Below are 23719 nucleotides of genomic sequence, written 5' to 3' on the forward strand. Positions count from 1 at the left end.
GGGCCAGATCCGTAGACAGGGTAAGGCCTGAGCAGGCAAGGCCCCCCAGAATTTGTAAATACCCACTCATCAGCACTGTGTGGGCATTTGCAGATCTTAATATTACTGTGGTGGGCCCAACTACTTTAGCTTCAGACCCCACTAGTTAGGAAATCCTAGCTACGCCTCTAAAGGACCCATAGCTTGCGAGCAATTGGGTATGGAGTGAAGAGGAGAATGTGAAGACACTGTGTAAGGAGGGGTGCAGCATTTTGAGCAGGGAGGAAGAAAACCTCTCCTGAGTTAAGCAGCGGTCTATTGGGCTATACCTGTGGATTTTAAATACACTCTCCAGGATTTGCACGCTGGCTTTCCAAATGCTAGCGCACCCATTCAAAGTACTTTAGTCCTGAACACACCCACAAAGACTGGGTGTGGAATGTTTTTGTAGAGCACAGTTATCTTGATTCAACATTGTCTTCTTGCCTTCAGCCTCAGCTGAGTTCCAACCCTATCTAATGCTTAGTCAGTCTTCTGCCTCAGTCCCATATAACCTGTCCCTCCAGGTGCATTTTTCCACAGTTACCTCCGGAAGCTCAATGTCAGCCTGCTGATGTTCTCTCACACTCTCTGTGGGTCTGAATTAAGTGCTGGGGACATACATTGCACCTTCAATGACATGATATGATAAGTCATTTATAACACACCTGTACACAAGTGTTTCTAGGTGCGAGAACCATGCTTCCATAGGGTTGGGCAACTTTTAAGTACAGAATTGTTGCATGTAGCATAGTCCGCATTACAGGCAACTTGTGCCCCTTAGCTCATTCCACAACATCTTTGTGTGAAGAATACATTATTCTGGGGTTCAAATGCATCTTTTCTCCACTTAGCAGAACTCTATCACTTGACAGCGTACCTCCCTAACTGGCCTTCTATAAGGTTGCCTCACATGGGAGGTTACAAACGAACAGAGACTGGCTCACATGCATATGTGTACTTGTGTGTGGCACTTGTGCACTGTTCTTTTCTTAACTACAACAACATGTATCCAGGGAGCCGGCTAAAACTGGTTTCCAACAGTTCCATCCACTAACACAGTCCTGTCCAAAAATACAAATGCATAGTAATGTAATTTCCATTCCCACAGTAAAAACACCATGAACGATTAATACCACAAACCTAGTTGCTATGTTTACACACGCGCACTCTGTGTGTACAACCACATCCCCAAACCTAAAGGGATAATAAGAAGGTCCACCTTCCTCCCACTAGAACTCCCTGCTGGAAACAGGAACGCGGAGAGACATACAACAGTAGACATGTGTGGGGAGATCATGTGATCGCGGGAACGCGGTCTCGCAAGATGTCGGCCGAACGTGATCTCGTGGACCCGCGCTCCGCGAGCAAGGACTTTGGCGCCAGTGAGAGGCTGGTGGAGCGCCAGACAAGTCGGTCTGGACAGCGCGGCTGAGAAGCCAACGTGACTGAAGGCCCAAGCCAGTACCAGCTCACTTCCAGGGTGTAAGTCCAATGCCAAAGGAGGTCTCCTGGGGGCCCTGGAAGTACACAGCGTGCAGCTCAAATGCACACCTGGCTTCCAGTGCAAATAACTGGAAGGCCTAGCCAAGACTGTGAGTACCTGCCCCGTCCCACACATGGACGATTGCAATCCCGCGCTTTGTTAGCCAATAAAGGCAGTTACAATTCTGGCGTCCTGTCATCCTTAGAGGCCACAACAACATGTATTTAAAGTATAGCTCTTGAGTCTGCCTGTGTGATAATAATGCTTTTTACACTTCTTTGTGTTATCACTCTTCATAGTAGGTGATAAATTACATAGGAATGACCCAAAGTTACAAAGAAAGACAGATTCTGAGCAAATAGTTGCCCGTGGAATGGAAAAGCTGGGATTGTTTTCGTGCGCCATTAATTTATTACCCCTCTGCTTTCGTCTGTAAATTTCATTTTTTCCTTCCCCCCTTCCCCGACTCGGATCAGCCTCTCTGCAGCTTCTGCCATTTCCATCTTGCTGTTAATTTCCCCTGCTCCATATGGAGCTGCAGACTGTTCACTTGCAGGCAGTACAGGTGGGCGTGTTGCTGTAGCGTGAACACGTCCAGTGGCCCGAGATGTCACTTAAGGTTGAATCCCAGAGCATCTGCCGCCAGCGAGAGAGCGAATAACAAATTGGATGCACCTCTGATACGGATGATTAGTGTGTTTTCTTGATCCGAGTGACTTGTAAGCAGACCACTCCAGGGATGCGCAGAGTGTGAGTGGGGGCCCCATTTGGAATCGACTGGCCTGGGCCTGATAGTGTGGGAACTTATTTTGCGCCTTGAAACACTTGTGTATAGGCGCGTATTAAATGCCATATCATGTGCTCTGACCTATTCCCTAAGCTAAAACCAACTCCACCCTCAGCTAGCGCCCACTGGGCTGCAGGGAGAAGAGTCGAGGCGCAGGCTCAGGATGCAGCAGAAGGTGGGAATATTTCATCCTGCCTTCTTATTGATTGGAAAAGAGCCCTTCATTTCTTCTCACCCCATGTTGTGATTAATTTGCATTCTTTGTTAGAAGTTAATGGAGTTTGATATAGTTCACTCTGAAATCGGCAAACACATCCAGCTAGATCTGATGTTCATACAAACGCTACATTTTTTTTTCCTTCCTCTGCTCCGTTTTCCCCTTGGTTTGTTTGATGGAAACTCAGTAATGCAGACTAATAAAGCGTTGGTCTATCTTACCTTCGACATCAATGACATGCCAGCCGAAGGCCTCACAGCCGCTGCACCAGCAGTGGCACGCACCTCACACCCAACACTTGACACTGCCCTGGAATGTGTGTGCAAGAAGGCATGTGCTGTTTCGTTCCTCGACCTGCCCAGGCCCTCATGTGCAGGCGCACAGCCAGCTGGGAAGAAAAAAAGAAATCTGCAGCTGCAGCGCCAGCGTCAGAGTGCCGTCGGTGGTGGCAGCCAGCAGGCAGCCAATTCAATGAAACCACCTAGGTGGATTTACAGAATGCACGCATTTTATTGTATCCTTCCGCGTCGCCAAAGAGGCCCTATGACCAGAGGCCCACCGGGGGATATCCCGGTGTCCCGGTGGGGCAGTCCAGCCCTGGCTGACACTCTGCTCTCTTTCAGGCTCCCCTCAGTCACCTCTGCTTCTTCTCTCATACGAGACTGTCTAGCCGCAATTCAGGAATGGTGTGCTGTGAACGATCTCTGCCTTAATGTCAGTAAGACTGAGATCCTCCTCATTGGTATACCTGCTCCCTCCTTTCCTCTCTCTCTCTCTGGCTGCCCACTCTGGGCCGTCTTCCTGCTCCTTCCTGTGAGGCTAAGAACCTTGGTGTAATCTTTGACTACAACCTCTCCTTCCCTGCACACGTCTCTGACGTCTCTAAGAAGTCAAAGTATCAGTTGCACCTCCTCAGAGGTATTCTTCCTTTTCTCACTTTCCCCGAGAGGCTCACTGTCTCCAGAGCTCTGGTCCTCTCTAGGCTGGGCTATTGCAACAGTCTCTTTCTAAATCATCCTGCCTCTACTCTTCGACCTTTAAAACCTATCCAGAACAGGACTGCAAGACTTGTCTTTGGCCTGAAGCCCAGGGATTGTATCTCTCCAGCTCTGAAATGTCTTCACTGGCTCCCCGTGACTGCAAGGATCAAGTTCATGACCCTCTGCATCGTCCACAAGGCTTTCTGGGGCCTGAGACCGCTCTAACTCCAACTTTCTCTGCCAAAACATCTTCCTTCTCCCCGCTCATCCACCTCCAAATCTCTGAGGCTCAGACCCTTCTCCAAGCAGAGAGTTAGGTACAGATCTATCTCCTCGGCTAGGGCCTCACTCTGGAACAGCCTCCCAGCCTCTCTTAAACTTGAGCAGAACCACCTCCGGTTCCGGAAGCAATTCAAGACCTTCCTTTTTGCTTCTGCTTTCTCTCTTCCACTCCCCTGTTGATGCACATGACTGCTATGTGCTTTGGTCACCCTCTGAAGTTGGCCCCAGGCTCCTGCATGTCCAGTTGCCTTTACGCTGCCTCTGGGCTCCCCAGCACTTAAGGGTCTGTGGGCCTCATCACGAGTTTGTTGGTATCCCGACTGCGATACCGACCAACTTTATTTGTGTTACCGGCCACCCGTCCGGTGGTATTACTACTGGATCATGGGTTGGGCTGTAAACGTTATTCCCCATTGGGTGAAATGGAGCAATGGGGAATTTTCAGCGCAATTACTGCCAGCGGTATTACAGCGTGGTTATTGCACCAAAAATCTGCATTTTTCCAGCGTGAATCATACTCATGATTGGCGGCCCCTTAAATGCGTCAGTTACCCTGTTACCACTGCATTCAAGGGCTACCGCCCAAGATCTGATGAGGCCCTGTATCTACAATGCTACAGTCCCTTATCTCTGCACTTATGAGCCACCCACTGGCTGCACTTGTGAGTTAACTGCACTTCCCCTTCCTCTCCCCCGGCACTTCTCCCCTTCCCTCTTCCCCGCTCTTGTGAGATCTGAATGACACAAGGCCTAGTAAGATCGTTATTTTGTCCTCCCTTTGATTCCCCCTCCTTGTCTTGTCTCTCCTAGAAACACTTGTGTACAGGCGTGTTATAAATGCCACATCATATCATATCATAACATACCAAGAAGACTATATTAGATCAGCAGTTTTTGGGAAACAGCATGTCAACAGTTTCTCTTGAGGTTGAATGGTTCTCTTGTGGTATGCGAAAGACCTCAGACACATACAATGGCTTTTATTTCAGATGCCCAGCTTTAAATGTGATAACTGGGCATTAGTAGAATTGTGCCTCACCTAAAAATCCCTGTGTTTATATGTTTTTATGAACTTTTTGTGTATTATTTGCCGTATCCAAATGGACCTGAAAATGTATTTTTGTAGAATAAGTTCAAATTCAGGATATAGCAAAGAAGTGGCCTGAATAGAGCTGTGGAATAGGAGCTGGGTATTATTAACAAAGCACATTTCACAAGCACTCCCCTGTAGGAACTGAGTGTATAAACTGTTAGGTTTCTCAGAGATTTGAGAGTAAGTTATTGAGCCCATTTAATAGTGTGAGCTGTAAGTCTACAGACAATGTTGGGAATCTATTTCTGCCCTGCTAATAAGCGTTGTTCCGCAAGAGTGGAACAGCAATAATATACCTTCCACCTGCCGGATTCTAAAGTTGTATTTTCCAAAATAAGGCAAGAATACAAGATACTGCTCATGGTATAGACCCGGATTGCTTTTACGTTGAGATGGTAAGCTGAATCCAAGATACTGCTCAGGTTATACACCTGGGTTGCTTTTATGTTGAGATGGTAAGCTGAATCCAAGATAATGCTCATGGTATAGACCTGCGTTGCTTTTACGTTGAGATGGTAAGCTGAATCCAAGATACTACTCATGGTATAGACCCGGGTTGCTTTTACGTTGAGATGGTAAGCTGAATCCAAGATAATGCTCATGGTATAGACCCGGGTTGCTTTTACGTTGAGATGGTAAGCTGAATCCAAGATAATGCTCATGGTATAGACCTGCTTTGCTTTTACGTTGAGATGGTAAGCTGAATCCAAGATAATGCTCATGGTATAGACCTGGGTTGCTTTTACGTTGAGATGGTAAGCTGAATCCAAGATAATGCTCATGGTATAGACCTGGGTTGCTTTTATGTTGAGATGGTAAGTTGAATCCAAGATAATGCTCATGGTATAGACCTGATTGCTAAAATTCTAGCATCCCGGCAGCGACATATAATTGAAGATTATTTGTAAGCCAGAGCAGCATGGTTTTTTCAGGGGTCAGGGCTCGAAGAAACACAAAATATTGGTAGTGTTCCTTGGGGATCTGGCTTCTATGAGAAGCCCCATCATTCTTAGATGCTTAAGAAGCTTTTGGTTGCCTCAACTGGAAGCTCCTCTGCTGGGGGAGGGAGAAAACTGGGACTCCCTGTGTCATTTGCAAGAGTGATGAAGAATGTATACCCTAAATGCAGAGTGATTGTGGAACTGACATCCTCCCTACCCTTCGGATAGAAAGGGGGACATGTCTGGGCTGCCATTTCCCCATTATTACTTGCCCTATACATTGATACGTGTTTGAGTGTCATCGTCCTGTCTGCAAACACCCATCCCTTTCAAGTGGAGGAGAATTTCCGAGTTAAATGTGCAACCTTTGCAGATGATCTAATGCAATATTGTGAGTGATCTAGCACCAGCCTAGAGTTATAGTCTGTACCTGGCACATTTGTTGGGCAGGATATCCAGATGTAAGCTCGATGAAAAAAAAGACACTAGGCATGGTGTGTAATTGTGGTGATCCCTTAACTTCTTTAAAGGCTAGCAGTGTGGTCATTTTTTGTGGAAGTTTTGATTACTGGTGATCTTCTAAGGCGAGTCAGAGATGATATGGAATAGGATAACGAGCTCATGTCAGATACTTTTAGCCAGTGAACTAGACTACAAGTCTCGTTATTTGACAGGATTCATGTAACCAGTAGCTGCAAGGGGTCAATATTCCAGTGCCCTGCCCTAGGTATAGACCCAGCCTATCCTGTAGTCTTCTAAACCCGTTTGAGAGGAAGTGGTCAGATTTCAAGATGATGTCAATGAAAGTGGTCCAAAGCCTGACATTTTAAAGCTAAATTGCTAATACTGGCGTGAGGGAGTTACAGAGCCTCTAAAACGGCTATTGTTCATTTCTCTAAACTGGTCCTTGCCTTCCTTTTTACTACAGGGTTAATTGTGGTATATCTCTGCTGGTTCTCCTTACTGTTCTCCGAATGACACATCCAGTTTTCTGCCTCAAAATTATGGCTCCCGGAAGCCTTATTTCAGAATACAGCGTGCTCTTTCAAGCTTAGCTGACCGCTTCGGACCATCAAATGGAATAACACCAGTTCGTCAGTCTGTGCCAGTCGGATGTGTCAATTAGGAGAGCCCACCCTAACTGTGGTGAGAGACATTGTATATGAATAGATGTTCTCATTGCACTCACAACAAAGAGCCCTTGATGAAACTTTGACGGCCTGGTAGACTATCTGTGTGGAAGGTTCCACCTCATTTCCAACTTGCCAGAGGAGCCCTTGCTTAGACAAAAGGAAGTATTCAACAGCGTGTTTTGGCTGAAATAAACTCTTCCACGTTTTTAACCATTTATATTCAGAAATTATTTAGATCTTGAATAACTACATTTTGATTGATGATTGGTGGAAAAAAGGTGTTATCTGTGTTTTAATTGGTAAACAGAATCTGGTGGACACCATCAGCAAGATTGTGAGCACTAATTGCATCATCCACTAAATCGTCCATCCTCCCACTCACCAGTGGTGTACCGAGCAGAGGCGTGGGGGACTACCTTGCCCCCTTTATTGGCTCTTTTAGAGCATGACCGGGACATTTGGCAGTGGGACACCTCTCAGTTCAGCAACCTTAAAAGGGTGCTGAACGGGAAAGGTGTCCCGGTGGCAGAACAATGAGGGTACTGAGCACGGTGTTCCTGCTCAGCACCTTCATTGTGCAGGCACAGAGCGTTACAATGGGAGCCATTAGACATTGATGGGAGGGAAGGGGGTCTATTAGAATGGACTTTTGTCCATGAAAGAATGTGAATGGTGTGATCAGAAGTGAGAAGGGTGCATGATGATGCATGCTTTATGAAATAATGACTATGGCTTTAAAACACAAGGGGGATTTGTTTGACTCACATTAATCTGCATGATGCTATTGTAAATTTGCATGCAGGGTGGGGAGAATACAACTAAAGCCATACTCGTACTGCTCAACATAGTTCTATGATGATGTATACAGTGTATAGTTACTTTATTATGAAAGGCTAGTTTATTATGTAATGTGGTTTGCTTCCAAGGCATTTCTATAAATAAAGTATTATTTAAACACATGAAATGCAAAGCAAGAATTATGTATAAAAACAATATAGAAGGACACCGTTTTCATGAAAACATTTAAAAATAATCGTATATGTGAAACATAGGGTTCTTGCTCATGTTTTCAAGAAGGCCTGCAAAAAAACAGAGGTCTGACCATGCAAGTGAAACACGCAAGGAGTTGCACATAACATGCACCCCACCACCCTCCTCAAGGAAGCCCAAAAAAGGTTGCATGCTGGGTGAAATGTCTCGGGTTATGGAAAAGGATCAATGGTTTGATCCAGTTTTGCAAACTATCCATCTAACAGAAAAAAAGGTTTGAATCAGCAAAAACTGTGTTTAGTGCTCATCTGAGCCTATTCATAGTTTAGTTTAGTTTATTATTTGTAGTGCGCTCCAGACCCGAGAGTATTCATGAACATCAAACACATATTAATTTACTCCAGAACATATGTTGCCCCTGAAGAAGAGAGGACGACAAATGGGGCCAAATTCTCTAAACGTTTGTTCGTTTGCAAATGGTCAAATAAACCACAGTCTATGGCTGTGGATTCCCCAGAGTGAGCGCGCTCCCACAAATAGATTTCCATTGTCTCAGTCTCTCCACCCACTGAGCTATCAAGGGCGGCCATGCTGCAAGGGTGGCTTACCCATCCTTGAGCACATTCACATATTCTTATAGAGGTGTGACAGTCCCTGCTTCTATTTCTATTCACACCTCAGCTTCCTGATCTGGGCCAGGCTCAAGGCAAAGCACAAAGTGGAGTGGGCTCTTTGAAAACCCCTGCCTGCACTGATTTGACCCAAATAAAAATGCTCATGCTTGGCTTGAGTGATCACCTCTAAAATAAAAAAAGTTTGTCTATATCTTATAATTTATGATAAATTAAATTTACCATGTTAGGGATTCTATTTTTGGAATGTCCTAATGTGAAGCTCAGGGCTCAAGTCGAGGGTACACGCGGGTGGACAGAGTCCACCCACTTCTTTCAGAGGACGGACTCAATCCCGCCCCCAGCTAAAATGTTTATGTTGGTTCTTGGAGTTTAAAACGTGCACACCTTTTAACGTTTTCAAAAATACTATTAGAAGAAAATATCCTCTCTTGATGTTGTGTGCGTGTGTGTTGATTTTATGAAAGGCAAATGCCATTCGTCCTGTGCAATTTGGGTGGTTATGTAAAGCCAATTTAATGAAATGTGAATATTTCACCTTGATATGCTAATTTCTGGTGACGTCCCATCCCTTTGCGTTTGTTGATGAGTCCCCCAGGACCCACTTTAATTTTTAGGACTTGACCCTATTAATACTTGGGATCGTGACAACACAAATTATGAGAACGTTACGCCAGACGTTGACAAGTTTAAAACATTCTTCATAAAGTAACATATAAATCAGTTACAGATGCAGGATATTGATAGACACATTTACCCACCGCTGGAACGGAACCACAGGTTTCCGCTGAGATGGGAGGAGAAAAACCAGACTAAAACGAACAATATCTTGTGTCAAATATTATCGGCCAGCAATGGGCAGAATGTGTACTAGCATTTTACACTGCTAAAATCAGAAAACTATTATGAGAAACCGGCTTCATGGTCTCGGGAGGATAGCTCAGTGGCAACGTGCTTGCCTTGGCAGCAAGACAACATGGAGCAGCACAGGTTCGATCCCAGGCCCGCGCTTAGAAACCTCTGGGTAGTAAGCATATCCCATCATATCATAGTGCCAATGTTTGATGGCATTGCACCACAGGATTGCTGAATGCTGCTACTAGCTGTTGGTATTTGAAAAACACACGAACACAGGGTTTAAGACCATTTGGTTTGTCTTGCGTGTGGGAAAGGGGAAGCGCGCCGTTGTTTATACTATTAATAAAGTTTCTTTATGATGATAGGTCTCAAAAATAGACGTTTTGTGGCTGGTGGTGGCGCCAGAGGGAGGCTCATTGGTGCCATGCATTGTACCAAAAACTGTGCAAATAGAGTTTTCCCACAAATGACTGTGCAAATAGTGGCCCCGTGTTAAGCTCTGGGTAAGAGCACTCAAAAGTGCACGATGGCCATCGTCAATTCAGACAGATGAAAACAACCAACAATCTACCAAAGTAGCCTCCTTTTATGTGATGCTCAGTGCTACCTACAGGCGAATGACCCAAAGACACAGGCCTCACAACCCTCCCCGGAACACTGGACATATTTCCCCAAAGCCTATGAAACATTCACATATCGCGTAGGAGCCTCTTTCTGATGAATCATATAACGTGAAAAGCAGGTGTGAGGTTACTGGCACGCACCAGCTCAAATACACTGGAGTGCGCCACCAGATTTCACCCTAGATTACTAAGAAGTGGGTACCACAGAAAAAAAGCCTTCAAAAAGCCAAAACATTTCTGTTTTGGGGTCAGTCCATTTCAGCGTTGCAGCTCTAAGTCTTGAAACAACGGTATTAAAAACGAGTGTGGGAGGAGCTTCGAAATTATTTGGTCACTTTGGTGTCTTCTGGGGAGAATAAAAGTCAACATATTTGCTTCCTACATTTCCTCCTCCAAAATAAAATTGCCCTGGTATCTTAAAGTGGACTTCAGGACCCTCGTTCACCAACTTGTAAGCTCTCATCTGGATGGTGTCAACGTTTTCCTCACTGTTCTTCTCAACATCGAACCGGCCCCACTGAATATCCACCTGCAAAGAGTAGCCCACCTCCTCAAAGCACTGATGACGCATGAGAACCTTGCGGGTCCCTCGATGGCTGCCCTTCAGGGCACACACTGCCTACAAACATTTAAACAACAAGCGGAGTACCATGAAGTCAATCCACTGGCATTTAGGAAGCCCTTGCGGGCATCTCCGAAAGGAGGGAAAATGTGAAACTTAGGGTAAACCAATCGCACTGTTGTATTTTGAACCTTCTGCAGGCGATTCAAATAAGTGCCTGGACAACTGCATATAGACATTTAGCATAGTCGAGCCTTGAGTAAATCAAAGAATCTCCCACAACTGCGGCATGGTTGTAATTGGCAAGAAAAGGGAGGATACCACTGAGTCAACGCGGCGGAAAGAACAAAGTCCTGACAGCCTCCTCTGCTTGAGTATTTATCCGCAAATCAGACTGTGATTAACCTTTTCCACATATGATGAAGGGAGACCAAACAGAATGGGAGCACGAGGAAAGGGCCTAGGATCTTTACTAAGATGGGACAGACCAAGGAGCATCACTTCAGTTTTAGAGGGGTTCAAGTTAATGTCACTTGCTAACATCCACCCCTCTACAGCTTTCATTCGGGAAATAAGCGGTGAGAAATTGTGTGGAAGATCTGACACTTTTAAGTACACTTGTGTGTCACCGGTGCACAAGTAGCACTGCTAACCAAAGCGGTCCAAAATGGTAAACAAAATGTTGTAAATAGACATTAGGCAAAAGAGGAGAGCGGGAAGAACCTTGCAGCAACCCACAAATCACAGAACGGGGGATGCGATAAATGGCCCCCGTTTCCCAGACTGTGACTGATCAGAAAGAAAAGAACTAAACTAGTCCAGGGTTGCAATGGCCATACCAGTCAAATGCTGCACTTCGGAAAGCAGAATACTATGGTCAACCGTACTGAAGGCTGATTAAAAAGGGAGAACACTTCAAATACATTTTGGTGTGGAAAGAAATTTTAAAGCATGCTTTTAAGGGGGAATTTTAGGGGTTTGTGGTTTTGGTTGAGTTGGATTTTGAGCCAGGATTTAAAATTTTAACTGATTGAAAATGTGTCATAGAATTGTATAAATGTGTATAGATACATTGTATTTCTTGTTATTGGAAGAAACCGAATTAACTTTAAGAAGGAGATTAAAATGGTCAAATATCACCTGTAACGAAATGTCACCTTAATTAGACCATCCAAGTATGTCATCGCAGACGGATATCAAGCAACTCTCGGGCCCTCGATTAGGCAGATAGACAGATTGCAAGAGGTTTAGCATTTTAGAGTGTTCCAGAAAACCCTTTAATTGAAAAGTACATTTTGTTCCAAAAACATGTCCATCTAAGGAAACCCAACTATTGTGTGAAAATTATTTAAGGCCCTAGGGTTCAAAGATGACCAAGGACTGGCACAATTCATTGTTTAAAAGAGAGATCAATCAAATTGGTAACTGGGGTTGCCAAGACTGGAGAATGTGATTGAGCGACTAGGACAGAAAGACAGTCAGAGAGTTTACAGGTTGGTTTGCGAGAACGCATTTGAGGAATAATACATTTCGCAGTGATTGGTCAAAGGGAGAAATCTAGAAACCGATTATCTGCGTCAACTGAGGAAAAGAGCAGGGCGTCCAAGGACTTCATTTTAATTTCCTCTTGACTTTTCGAAATCTTTGACATAAAGAAATGATTACAATTATTGTCTAACTCCTGTGAAGGCTGTTGGCAAAAGAGGACACAACGGTGACCAACTCTCTTAGCTTATTTTGAGTCTGATCAATAAAGAAATAGGTTTGGCTTTAGAGATACTCCTTTTATATTTGTTGATGGAATCTTTACCCTTCCTAAGAGACAGACCCTCCCTATCTCTGTAAGGGCAGTGCTCATAAATTAGATGAATGCTGCCTACCTGCTCGTGTCCAACTTTCATCATTTAGCTGTTGCATGAATCTCTCCAAGGAGCTCGTGCAGAGATCATTAGCTAGCAAGAGCCACAAATCCAGCAAATTCAAAATTGCAGTGCTATTGAACTGCCCATCCTAGCCCCCCTCCAAATGCCCTTTCTTTCACTGGCAGCATGCTCTTCTTCACCCTTCTACAGCTGCTCCACCAACTTTGAGCCAAGAGATGGTACACCCAGCTACGTGGGCCCCTTCAGGGATCCACATGCCCCATTGTATCTTCCCTGCTCCTGGTTACATTGCGAAGTACCCACTGCAGCATTTGAACATCATTCTAACACCAAAGATATGGAGCTGCCTGACAAGTTGTGTGGGGGCCACTGGGGTGGTGGGAAACTCCTTTGGATCTGTGGCTGTGTGTGCTGTGTAAGAGGAGTTTGATGCTTGTGGAGACACTGGTGTACACCTCTGGGAGAAACGACCAAGGATCCTAGCCTCGTCCCTGATGAATGCCCGCTGCCCCCACAGCACGCCGCCAATGTGCAAAAGTCTCAGCTGGCCATTGAGCATGGGACTTGAGCAAGTGAGTTTAGATTGGCTCTGCCAGGCAACATACTAAGGAAGGTGAAATGGGTGACAGCGAGCCTCACATTTCAAGCAGCCCTTTCTCTGAACTGAAGGCTCTTTCCTCCAATAACCCTATCATGTAGCTCATGGTAATGTGTGGATTCTGCGGGCTGCACCCTTCCCACATGGCATAAATTGTATGTCTGAGAATGAGAGAGAAAGAGGGATAAGCAGAGAGACAGACACAGCGAAAGACATAGGGGGTCATAATGAGTTTGGAGGCAGCCATGGTGCTAATAGCACCATGGCTGCCTCCCAACTCGTGTCCGGGTCTGGGTTCTTTGAATGAGGAATTACCGGGTCATTCCAACCTTGGAGGACCCGGTAAGTCCCCATTCAAAATACCCATCCCCATTCGAGCCCCCATAGGGCTCAATAGGAATGGGGAGGGAGGTAATAACGGGTCAATTAATAACGGGCATGTTATTAGCTCTCTGCCACCTTGCGGGACCCGCAAAGGACGTCTGGTCTGACCAGACGTTCTGAGCGGGTCCCGCGAGGGAACCTCGTAATGCGGCGGTAAGGGGTTAATGGCACTGGCATCCTTACCGGCGCCGTTAACCCCTTACCGCCGTACTCGTAATGACCCCCAGAGTGTGAGAGACAGAAAGATATAGAGACCGTTTAACAGTAGCAAAGAGCGAAAATTAAATGAGAGCTTTCTACAAGAGGCAGTGGTAGGAGTGCAGGGAGGGTACAAGGCTATTCTACCTTGCAAGTCATAACCCCCTCCGCTCTCTAAGATCTTCTACCACGTCACACTACACACACAAATCCCCACCGCAACAACCACAGGCCTAGCTCTTAGCACATCAACATGTAATTAGGCTATAACAAGTGGTGACCCGGCACTATGGGTGGGAGGTGCCGCCCCCTCGCCTGAGTGGCAGGCAGCACAGTACCCGTGTGCTTTATGTGCACAGGGGCCTGTGCTGCCTGCCTCTGAGGAGGGACGCATCCCCCGCTATGCAATGTTTTTTTTCAATTGGAAGCAGAGCCATTCGAGCTCCACAACAAACATAGCGCAAAATAATGTGAAGTGGTGGGGCATTGGAAGCCCGGGCCTGCTGCCTCTCATTATTTCGCTAGCAGCATAGACCTGCTGACCGATAGTACAGGAGTCCTCTCCCGTCTATCAGCATGTTCCCATTCCGGAGAGGAGGGCCATCCTTTCCTCCTTGGCGTGCATCGTGTGCATGCAAGTAAGGTAAGTGTTTTTACCATGTAATGTATATGTATGTTTGTAAGGATTGCATGCATCTATGTACGTTGGTTTGTTTGTACATTTGAAAGTGTGCAAGCAAGGAGCTGTATGAATGATGTGCGAATGCACGGGTGAAAGTGTTGTTTGTGTGCGTGTGTGTGCAGGGTTTGAAATTGCTGGGAGCTATTAAGCTCCTGCTTTTAGCCTAGGAGAACCTAGTTAGCTTGAAGCCAACAGATACCAGGAGCTACGTTTGGCTCCGAGGCCATCTGGTGCCTTGCAAACACACATGTGTGACATTATCTTTAAGTATTTGAGAATGTTCATAAAGAAGAATTGGGATACATCTAGTACACATTTATACATCATGGATCATACATAATGGGCAAAAAGTTAAAAGTGTGCATCTCATGTGGAATTTTAGATTTGTAGTGCACTGCGTACTCACTCTTGGTTCCCAATGGTAGCTCATGCCTACAGGATTATTACCAACACCCTGGAGCTGGTTTTAGCTTCTGCTCGTTGCATCTTAATTTTGAACCATGTGTGTGTGCGTGTGAGGCCCCACCTCTAGATTAGTGGTCCAGCTCAGCGGGTGCCCTAAACATTTAGGGGAGGGGGCAGGGGGCATGGCATTCTTTTTTGCTGTATGGCAAAGCAAACATGATACGTGAAGTGTTAGCCTAAGCCAGTCTAACCAAGTAATAACACTTAGGTTTGTTTGGGCTTTGATGAACAGTTACTGCATGGAATTGTTTACTTGGCATCAGGGTAAAGCAAACCAAAGTGTTATTTCGTGGCTAGACAGGCCTACATTAATAGTGTCAGTCTGCATTTACATTTTTAATGTGGCATTACATTTTTACTTGGCATCAAGGGTAAAGCAAACATGATAAGTGTTATTATGGGGCTAGCTTGTCCTATGGTGCCAGTGTGCATTTACCTTCTTACTGTGGCATGGCATTTGTTACTTTTTAGTTGGCATCAAAAGTAAATCAAATATGATAAGTGTTATTATGTGGCTAGACTGTATTACATTGGTGGCACCAGAATAGTAATATATTATTTGTGTGTCATTCCCATCAAGGGTAAACGGAAATAGAATTGTGATTACATGGAACACTGGCATATTTTTGTGTACTCTAGATATACTTTCTTTCTTTGACATGGCATTTGTTTATGGGCTGGGAGTCCTTACATGGTGATACTGGCATATATGGACATGTATAGGCATAGTCAGCATGAAAATGTTTTCTATGCTGGCATATGTTGTGGGCAAAGACATCATGAAAATGCATTTAAAATGGTCCCGTGAACTGTTGGTGACTTGCATCTATTGGGTTTTTTCATGTGCTACCATATAACATTGATTGCAAACTGTACGTCTTTTTGCCCATTATTTTTTCACAGATAGTGCAGTAAAATGGTTCCTTTTAATCAATGATTTTAAACATTTTCTCAGGGGGAGAAACCCACAACCCCCCCTTGCTTGGTTCAGGCTCCCTCGCTGCGCTTGGTTGCTCACACATAAGTGCATACATTTACACCCGACCAGTTAAAAAATTCACCAGCCACCTCTGGCTATGAATAGTCTCTCCTCTTTAGCCTTGTTATACCCTTCCACAACAGTGGCTGACCAGGCCAAAAGTGCTACAGTCCATCAGCTCTTGGGATCTACCGTTGGGATAACATACTCTCCAGTGTCGCCACCAAACCCATATAAGCAGAATAGCACTCATGTCTCTGGTGCTTCTGACCTGAACCCATTAACGCCACAGGTTTTGCATCTGCTTTCCCTGCTATGCCCCTAAAAAAAACCTCCCACTTTCCTTACAGAGCTGCAGGCAGGGAGACCAACAGTCATGCTAGATGGGTGCTATATAGGTTCACTTTATATTACTTCTGATATTCGACTAGATCAGAAATCATTGAAGCCACAGGTCAGACCTCGAACTGGTGTCTTCACGAGAAACCAGGTGAGAGGGTCTGTCATTGCAGACACGTATTCACATTTTGCACATTACGTTTTCACACTTGCTCACCCCAGAGAAATGTCCTACAAACAGCCGCACTCCTCATCAAGGGTCTACGCAGATACGACCACCTCACCCTGCCCCTAATCGACCTTCACTGGCTCCCACTGCATGCACGAATCACCTTCAACTCTTGCTGCAACATCTATAAGGGAGTCGCTCTCAATTCACCAAGCTACCTCGATGAGAAACTCAGCATCTCCGGCAGACAGCGCAGCACCAGAAGCCAGGCCACGTACAGACTTGAAATCTGCCACTGCAGAAAGGAAAGGACCAGAAAACAAGCCTTCTCTGCCTACGCCCCAAGACTGAGGAAACTCCTCCCCGTCAGCATCAGGCTTACTCCCATGCACCTACAATTCAGAAAAGAACTCCAGACCCATCTTTTCAAGGAGTCTCTCCTCTTCAAAACCTAGCCATCATGTTGCCCCCCCGCACCACCTGACTTGCTAGACGCTGACCGCCCCTCTACTTCCCGCCACCCTGTACAGCTGTACACCTCATTTGTGTCCCTCTGTATCCTACCCCTCGCTGTATAGCTGGTCTGTTGTTACCTCTGAAAAGTGCCCCGGTATGCATGTGTATACCTCTGTAAAGTGCTCCGTTATGCATGTGTATACCTCTGTAAAGTGCTCTGTTTCTTCTTCAAGCTCGGTTTGCGCTGAATAAATACCAGAATAATTATAATAATCACAGTCATTGCCCTACACTGCTTCGAGGGATAGGTCATATCTGTGTACGCCATAGAGTTACAGCCGCAGAGATGGATGGGGCTGGTGGGTAAAGTTAGGGCCGGTGAGAGGTCGAGACAGATCCACAGATCCACGAGCCTCTGATAGTAAGACCTCCAACTGTATCATCATAGCATTGTCGCAGAAATGGACGTGTGGATATTGGTCCACCCTCCCACATAATCCTGCTAGCAGCTTTTCTCCTAATGTGTGCCCCCTATGACCCCCGTTGAGTTGTAGGTGTGCATGGTGGAGCTCACAGTGCACTCAGGAAGGCTTCATCCTCATAGGTGGGTTCTGAAACTAGTGCTACTGGTTTCTTTGATTTTATTTTATTTATACATTTATATTGTGCCGAAGAACGCAGACATCATGGCACACACATTTAGACAAGGGAACAACATACCGGAAGACAGGACGGCTAGGTGCTTATTATGCTAACCTTGGGGAAACTCAGGAACTATTGAAACATGGCTGTCTTCCGGGCCTTCCGGAAAGCCAGATAGTTACCCTCTAATCTGATGATATTGGGTAGTCGATTCCATGCTTGGGCTGCCATTGCTGGGAAAGATTGCCCTAGCCCATTAGTGCGTTTGAACGCTGGGCCAACAACCTGGCCCCTATATTACGATCTTAGTGATGGGCCCGGTATGTACAGGAAGATCAGATCATTCAAATAGGCTGGAGATTGCCCATGGATACATCGGTGGACCAAGGTCATGGCTTTAAACGTGATCCGTTCCTTAATTGTCAGCCAATGTAGGGCTCTTCTGTCTGACGTTATATACTCCCTTCTAGTTCTCTTCCTCATGATTCTCACTGCACTGTTCTGTTCTGGGTCACTTGAGCTCAGTGTTGCTTGCTCTAATGGAGCCAGCCATGGCTCTTGCTCTCCTCGCGCTCATAGGTGGACACCTCACGTTGCACTGGTGTCATACTTTTAAGACGTTCTTTTAAGGTTGATCGCAGTTCAAGTGGTATTGGCATTAATTTTACATGGAGTTTGATTATGCATTCAAAATAGGTTGGTGCCTTTTCAACAAAACTATAGAGAGTAGCGGAAACGACGTCAACCCCCATGTCATACCTCCCCGATGACATCACAGTAAGTGACATCATGACCCTGACGACTTCACCAATAATGGCCCCATACTAGAGGTTTGCACAAACAAGTGGATAGAAAATATTACAATAACTAATTAATACATTACAAATACTACAAAGGTGGGTAAAAGTCCGGAGCAGGAGTAATTGTGGGTCATATACGAGGTAGGAGGTAACCATGTCACCATTAGCGGCATGGCTACCCCCTTACCGGGTACCGGGTCCGGGTTCCTTGAATGAGGAATTACCGGGCCATTCTGACTTTGGAGGGCCCGGTTAATTCCTCATTCAAGGAACCCATCCCCATTCCCATTCAAGCCCCCATAGGGCTCAATGGGAATGGGGAGGGTGCTAACAACGGGGCCGTTAACAACGGGCCCGTTGTTAGCACCCTGGTCAGCTCGTGGGACCTGCTAAGGGCGCCTGGTTTACCAGGCGTCCTTAGCGGGTCCCGCGAACAGAACTCGTAATAAGGCGGTAAGGGGTTGGCGGCTCCGGCACCTTTACCGGCACCATTAACCCCGCCTCAGAAGGAGCTTCATCTGAAAGCTGACCCCCACAAGCACATGGGTACCTAGCCACGCCATAACAGCCTGGATACCCAGCCATGCCATAACAGCCTGGATACCCAGTAACGGTTCCATGTCTTAAAATCGTGGCGAAAAAGGCCGTGAATAAAAAATATTGCATCAAAAATGCTGTGGTTTATGCCGCCACAATCATGTAAAGGCTGCGGGGGACACCCCCGCAACCCCTGGACCCATTATATCCTTTAAGGGGAGCAGGGGACACCCCCGCAACTCCCGCTCCCCTTAAATGGTATAATGGGGTACACCTTTATCGGGTCAAACCACGGCATTTATCCCACGATTTTTTTTACTGGTGACATTTTTGCCGCTATTTTATTACCTGTTACCCCAGCCACGCCATAACAGCCTGTATACCCAGCCATGCCATAACAGCCTGGATACCCAGCCAAGCCATAACAGCCTGCATACCCAGCCACGCCATAAAAGCATGGATACCCAGCCAAGCCATAACAGCCTGGATACCCAGCCACACCATAACAGCCTGGATACGCAGCCAAGCCATAACAGCTTGGATACCCAGCCACGCCATAACAGCCTGGATACGCAGCCAAGCCACAAAAGCCTGGATACCCCACCAAGCCATAACAGCCTGGAAACCCAGCCACGCCATAAAAGCCTGGATACCCAGCCACGTCATAACAGTCTGGATACCCAGCCAGGCCATAACAGCCTGGGATACCCAGCCAAGCCAAATGCCTGAATACCCAGCCACGCCATAACAGCCTGGGATACCCAGCCAAGCCATAACAGCCTGGATACCCAGCCAGGCCATAAAAGCCTGAATACCCAACCAAGCCATAACAGCCTGGATACCCAGCCAAGCCATAACAGCCTGGATACCCAGCCAAGCGATAATTGTCTGGATACCCAGCCACGACATAACAGCCTGGATACCCAACCAGGCCATAAAAGCCTGGATACCCAGCCAAGCCATAACAGCCTTCATACCCAGCCATGCAATAAAAGCATGGATACCCAGCCACGCCATAACAGCCTGGATGCCCAGCCATAAAAGCCTGGATACCCAGCCACGCCATAACAGCCTGGATACCCAGCCACGCCGCCATAGCCTGGATACCCAGCCACGCTATAACAGTGTGGATAAGCCATAAAAGCCTGGATACCCAGCCACGCCATAACAGTGTGGATACCCCGCCACACCATAACAGCCTGGATACACAGCCAAGCCATAGCAGCCTGGATACCCAGCCAAGCCATAACAGCCTGGATACCCAGCCATGCCATAAAAGCCTGGATACCCAGCCACACCATAACAGCCTGGATACCCAGCCAGGCCATAACAGCCTGGATACGTAGCCATGCCATAACAGCCTGGATAAGCAGCCAAGCCACAAAAGCCTTGATACCCAGCCAAGCCATAACAGCCTGGATACCCAGCCACGCCATAAACGCCTGGATACCCAGCCACGCCATAACAGTCTGGATACCCAGCCAGGCCATAAACGCCTGGATACCCAGCCACGCCATAACAGTCTGGATACCCAGCCAGGCCATAAAAGCCTGAATACCCAGCCAAGCCATAACAGCCTGGATACCCAACCACGCCATACCAGCCTGGGTACTCAGCCAAGCCATAACAGCCTGGATACCCAGCCAAGCGATAATAGTCTGGATACCCAGCCACGACATAACAGCCTGGATACCCAACCGCGCCATAAAAGCCTGGATACCCAGCCAAGCCATAACAGCCTTCATACCCAGCCACGCCATAAAAGCATGGATACCCAGCCACGCCATAACAGCCTAGATACCCAGCCACACCATAACAGTCTGGATACCCAACCAGGCCATAAAAGCCTGGATACCCAGCCAAGCCATAACAGCCTGGATACCCAGCCACGCCATAAAAGCCTGGATACCCAGCCATGCCATAACAGTCTGGATACCCAGCCAGGCCATAAAAGCCTGAATACCCAGCCATGCCATAACAGCCTGGATACCCAGCCACGCCATTACAGCCTGGATACCCAGCCAAGCCATAACAGCCTGGATACCCAGCCACGCCATACCAGCCTGGGTACCCAGCCAGGCCATAACAGTCTGGATACCCAGCCAGGCCATAAAAGCCTGAATACCCAGCCATGCCATAACAGCCTGGATACCCAGCCAAGCCATAATAGCCTGGATACCCAGCCACGCCATAAGAGCCTGGATACCCAGCCAAGCCATAACAGCCAGGATACCCAGCCACGCCATACCAGCCTGGGTACCCAGCCAGGACATAACAGTCTGGATACCCAGCCAGGCCATAAAAGCCTGAATAACCAGCCATGCCATAACAGCCTGGATACCCAGCCACGCCATACCTGCCTGGATACCCAGCCAGGCCATAATAGCCTGGATACCCAGCCAGGCCATAACTGCCTGGATACCCAGCCACGCCATTACAGCCTGGATACCCAGCCAAGCCATAACAGCCTGGATACCCAGCCACGCCATAACAGTCTGGATACCCAGCCAGGCATAACAGTCTGGATACCCAGCCAGGCCATAAAAGCCTGAATACCCAGCCATGCCATAACAGCCTGGATACCCAGCCAAGCCATAATAGCCTGGATACCCAGCCACGCCATAAGAGCCTGGATACCCAGCCAAGCGATAATAGTCTGGATACCCAGCCAAGCGATAACAGCCTGGATACCCAGCCACGACATAACAGCCCTAATGGACTCTAAATAATGGCCTTAGCTCATGTGCAGTCCATTTTGTTTCATTTTCATAACGGAAACCGAAAACTATCTGATCTGTATATGGACTATGGGTAATCATTGAATAGCTATAATTACATGGGAGGGCATGAGTGACATTTCAGAATAACTGGAGGCCTTGGCCTAAGTTTGTAGTCAGGAGTGATCCGTTTGCACCAGGCTCCGGTACAGGGCACACTGGGGTACGCTCCCAAGCAGCACCCTTTGGGAGTTTACACTTCAAAACTTGAGCATCAGACACGACAAGCAAGACTTGGAGAATTGACCCGTTCGTTTCCCCTACGAAGCCGAGCCTGACTCGCCGACTGACTTTTGCAAGATGCCTATGGCAGAGTGCAACAGCCCATTGCATACCTGCGCAGGTGACTCCTCTTCGGAACTGTGGGGAGGCAGGGGGGGCGGCCTCCCGGTCCTCCCCCTTCACTGAGGCGAGCGAGCAAGACGAGGGCCCTTGAAACAGCAGCAGCGTCAGGAAGAGGCACTTCAGGGGCGTGTGTGGCGCGAATGGGGCCACCCGCGACATCTTTAGTACAAGGACGGCAGGCGGAGGACAGGGGCAGCTGCCTGGTTTGTGTTTGTGCAATGGAGATGGGGGGGGGGGGGGTTCCTTTCTGATAGCTCTCAGAAACGCTTGTAAAGGGCAGCAGATATCTCAGGGCACTGCTAGTATGTGGTGTTTGTGTGTGGTGGATGGAAAAATCCCCGGACCCCTCGTTTTGGGCAATACGTGTCTGTGAGAGGATGTCAGAAGGGGGGCTCTTGCGGCCGATGCTGGTTGAGGTGTGACAGTGTGTGACGGCTCCCTGGTATCCCAGAAGCTGCGATGCACAAACAAAAGGGGACACACAGTTCTGACGGGGGCTACAACAAAAGCAGCCAATCGAGGGGCAAGGTACACTGTGTCCTGTGGCCAGAAAGCACGGGTGTCGCCCGTTTCAGTGTGTGTGCTGACACTGCCCCCTTATCTGATGAAGATGCGGCAGCCTTTCCTCGGCAGCAGGGGCTGCGCTGCTGGGGAGCGGGGCCCTGGCTGTCTCTTTGCTCTCCGGAGGAGACCTGCAGGGACCCGCGGCGCAGCTCCTCCTCCTCTGCTGCCGTGCTCTCCTTCCGTGCTGCCGCTGCGCTAATATCGCGACTGCAGCTTCCCGGCCCCCACCCTAGCGCCGCGGGCTCCTACAGCATCGCTGGTCTGCTGCTGAGCACAGACACACGTTCTCAGCGGACAGTTCCTGTTTCTATTTATAAGAAGCGTGCGGTGTGGTTAGAGCAGGAAAAGGCACCCGGGGCAGCCCCGCCAGCGGAGACGCACGCACTGCGCAGGGAAACCGACCAGAGACGGGACCACTGTGTCTACGGGAAACTGTGGGCAGTGCACATGAATTCCCTCACTGAGGGGGGCGGGGGGCGATACAAGCCACGAGGTCAAGTCTAGCTGTTTGTGTTTATGAACGAACCTGAGTTTGCTGCGAGGTTGTGTCTGCTCGCGAGTGGATGGATTGGTGGTGGGTAAGTGTGGGGCTGGATGGATAGATGAGTAGGAGAATGGATCATGGGCTTATTGTGAGTGGCGGGCAGATACATGCGTGGATGGATGAGTGAGTGGATGCGTGGTTTAGTGAGTGACTGCATCTATAGATGGGTGGGTGGTAGGGGAGTATCCAGCATTGGGGGGGGGGGAGGGGATGGGAGACATGAAAAAAGTCCTGCTACTTCCCCCACAAATGTAGGGCGCGCGATTCCATACGGTCACAGTCGCATCCCCCTCCCCTTCCCAATCAACTTTTTTGGTAACATTAGTGGCAGATGGCATTTTAACACACACACAAGAAAAAAATGAAAGTGCAGGACCATTACAGATGCAGGACCCTCATCTATTAAAGCTCTGTCCATGCTCCGTGGGGCAAAATACATGCAAACCTCCTCATTGCATATGGATTGCACCAGCAGAAATGACTTCACAGAAAAGGACATTGCAAGGAGCATCATCAGTCTTTGATACTTGGAGGCACCATGGACGTGTAGAATAAGTTGCCATAAGTAAGTTAAGTGGCAAATAACTTTGTGGTGCAAACTACATAAATTGCACTATTATTATATATGGAGCCACTCTATAGTCATTAGGCCTTTTTTGAATAAGAGCATGATATAGTAACATGAAGTGAATCACCAACAGCACTGCAGATAAGACACAGTGCTATTACATGATTTGACCAGGATCAGACACTTT

General features: G+C 47.5%; 1 protein-coding gene across 1 annotated transcript in view; it reads right to left on the bottom strand.

The window, feature by feature from the left end:
- The window catches only part of AOAH (acyloxyacyl hydrolase), a 1097690-nt gene extending 1074981 nt beyond the window's left edge, over positions 1-22709 (bottom strand). The window contains exon 1 of the mRNA XM_069613263.1: positions 21847-22709. Within this exon, the coding sequence (XP_069469364.1) occupies positions 21847-22015 (169 nt within the window). The 5' untranslated portion in view covers positions 22016-22709. The remainder of the gene's footprint in view (positions 1-21846) is intronic.
- Positions 22710-23719: the final 1010 nt, after the last annotated feature.

Source organism: Ambystoma mexicanum, chromosome 5p (genome assembly GCF_040938575.1).
Source record: "Ambystoma mexicanum isolate Mex_15411 chromosome 5p, UKY_AmexF1_1, whole genome shotgun sequence".
NCBI lineage: Eukaryota > Metazoa > Chordata > Amphibia > Caudata > Ambystomatidae > Ambystoma > Ambystoma mexicanum.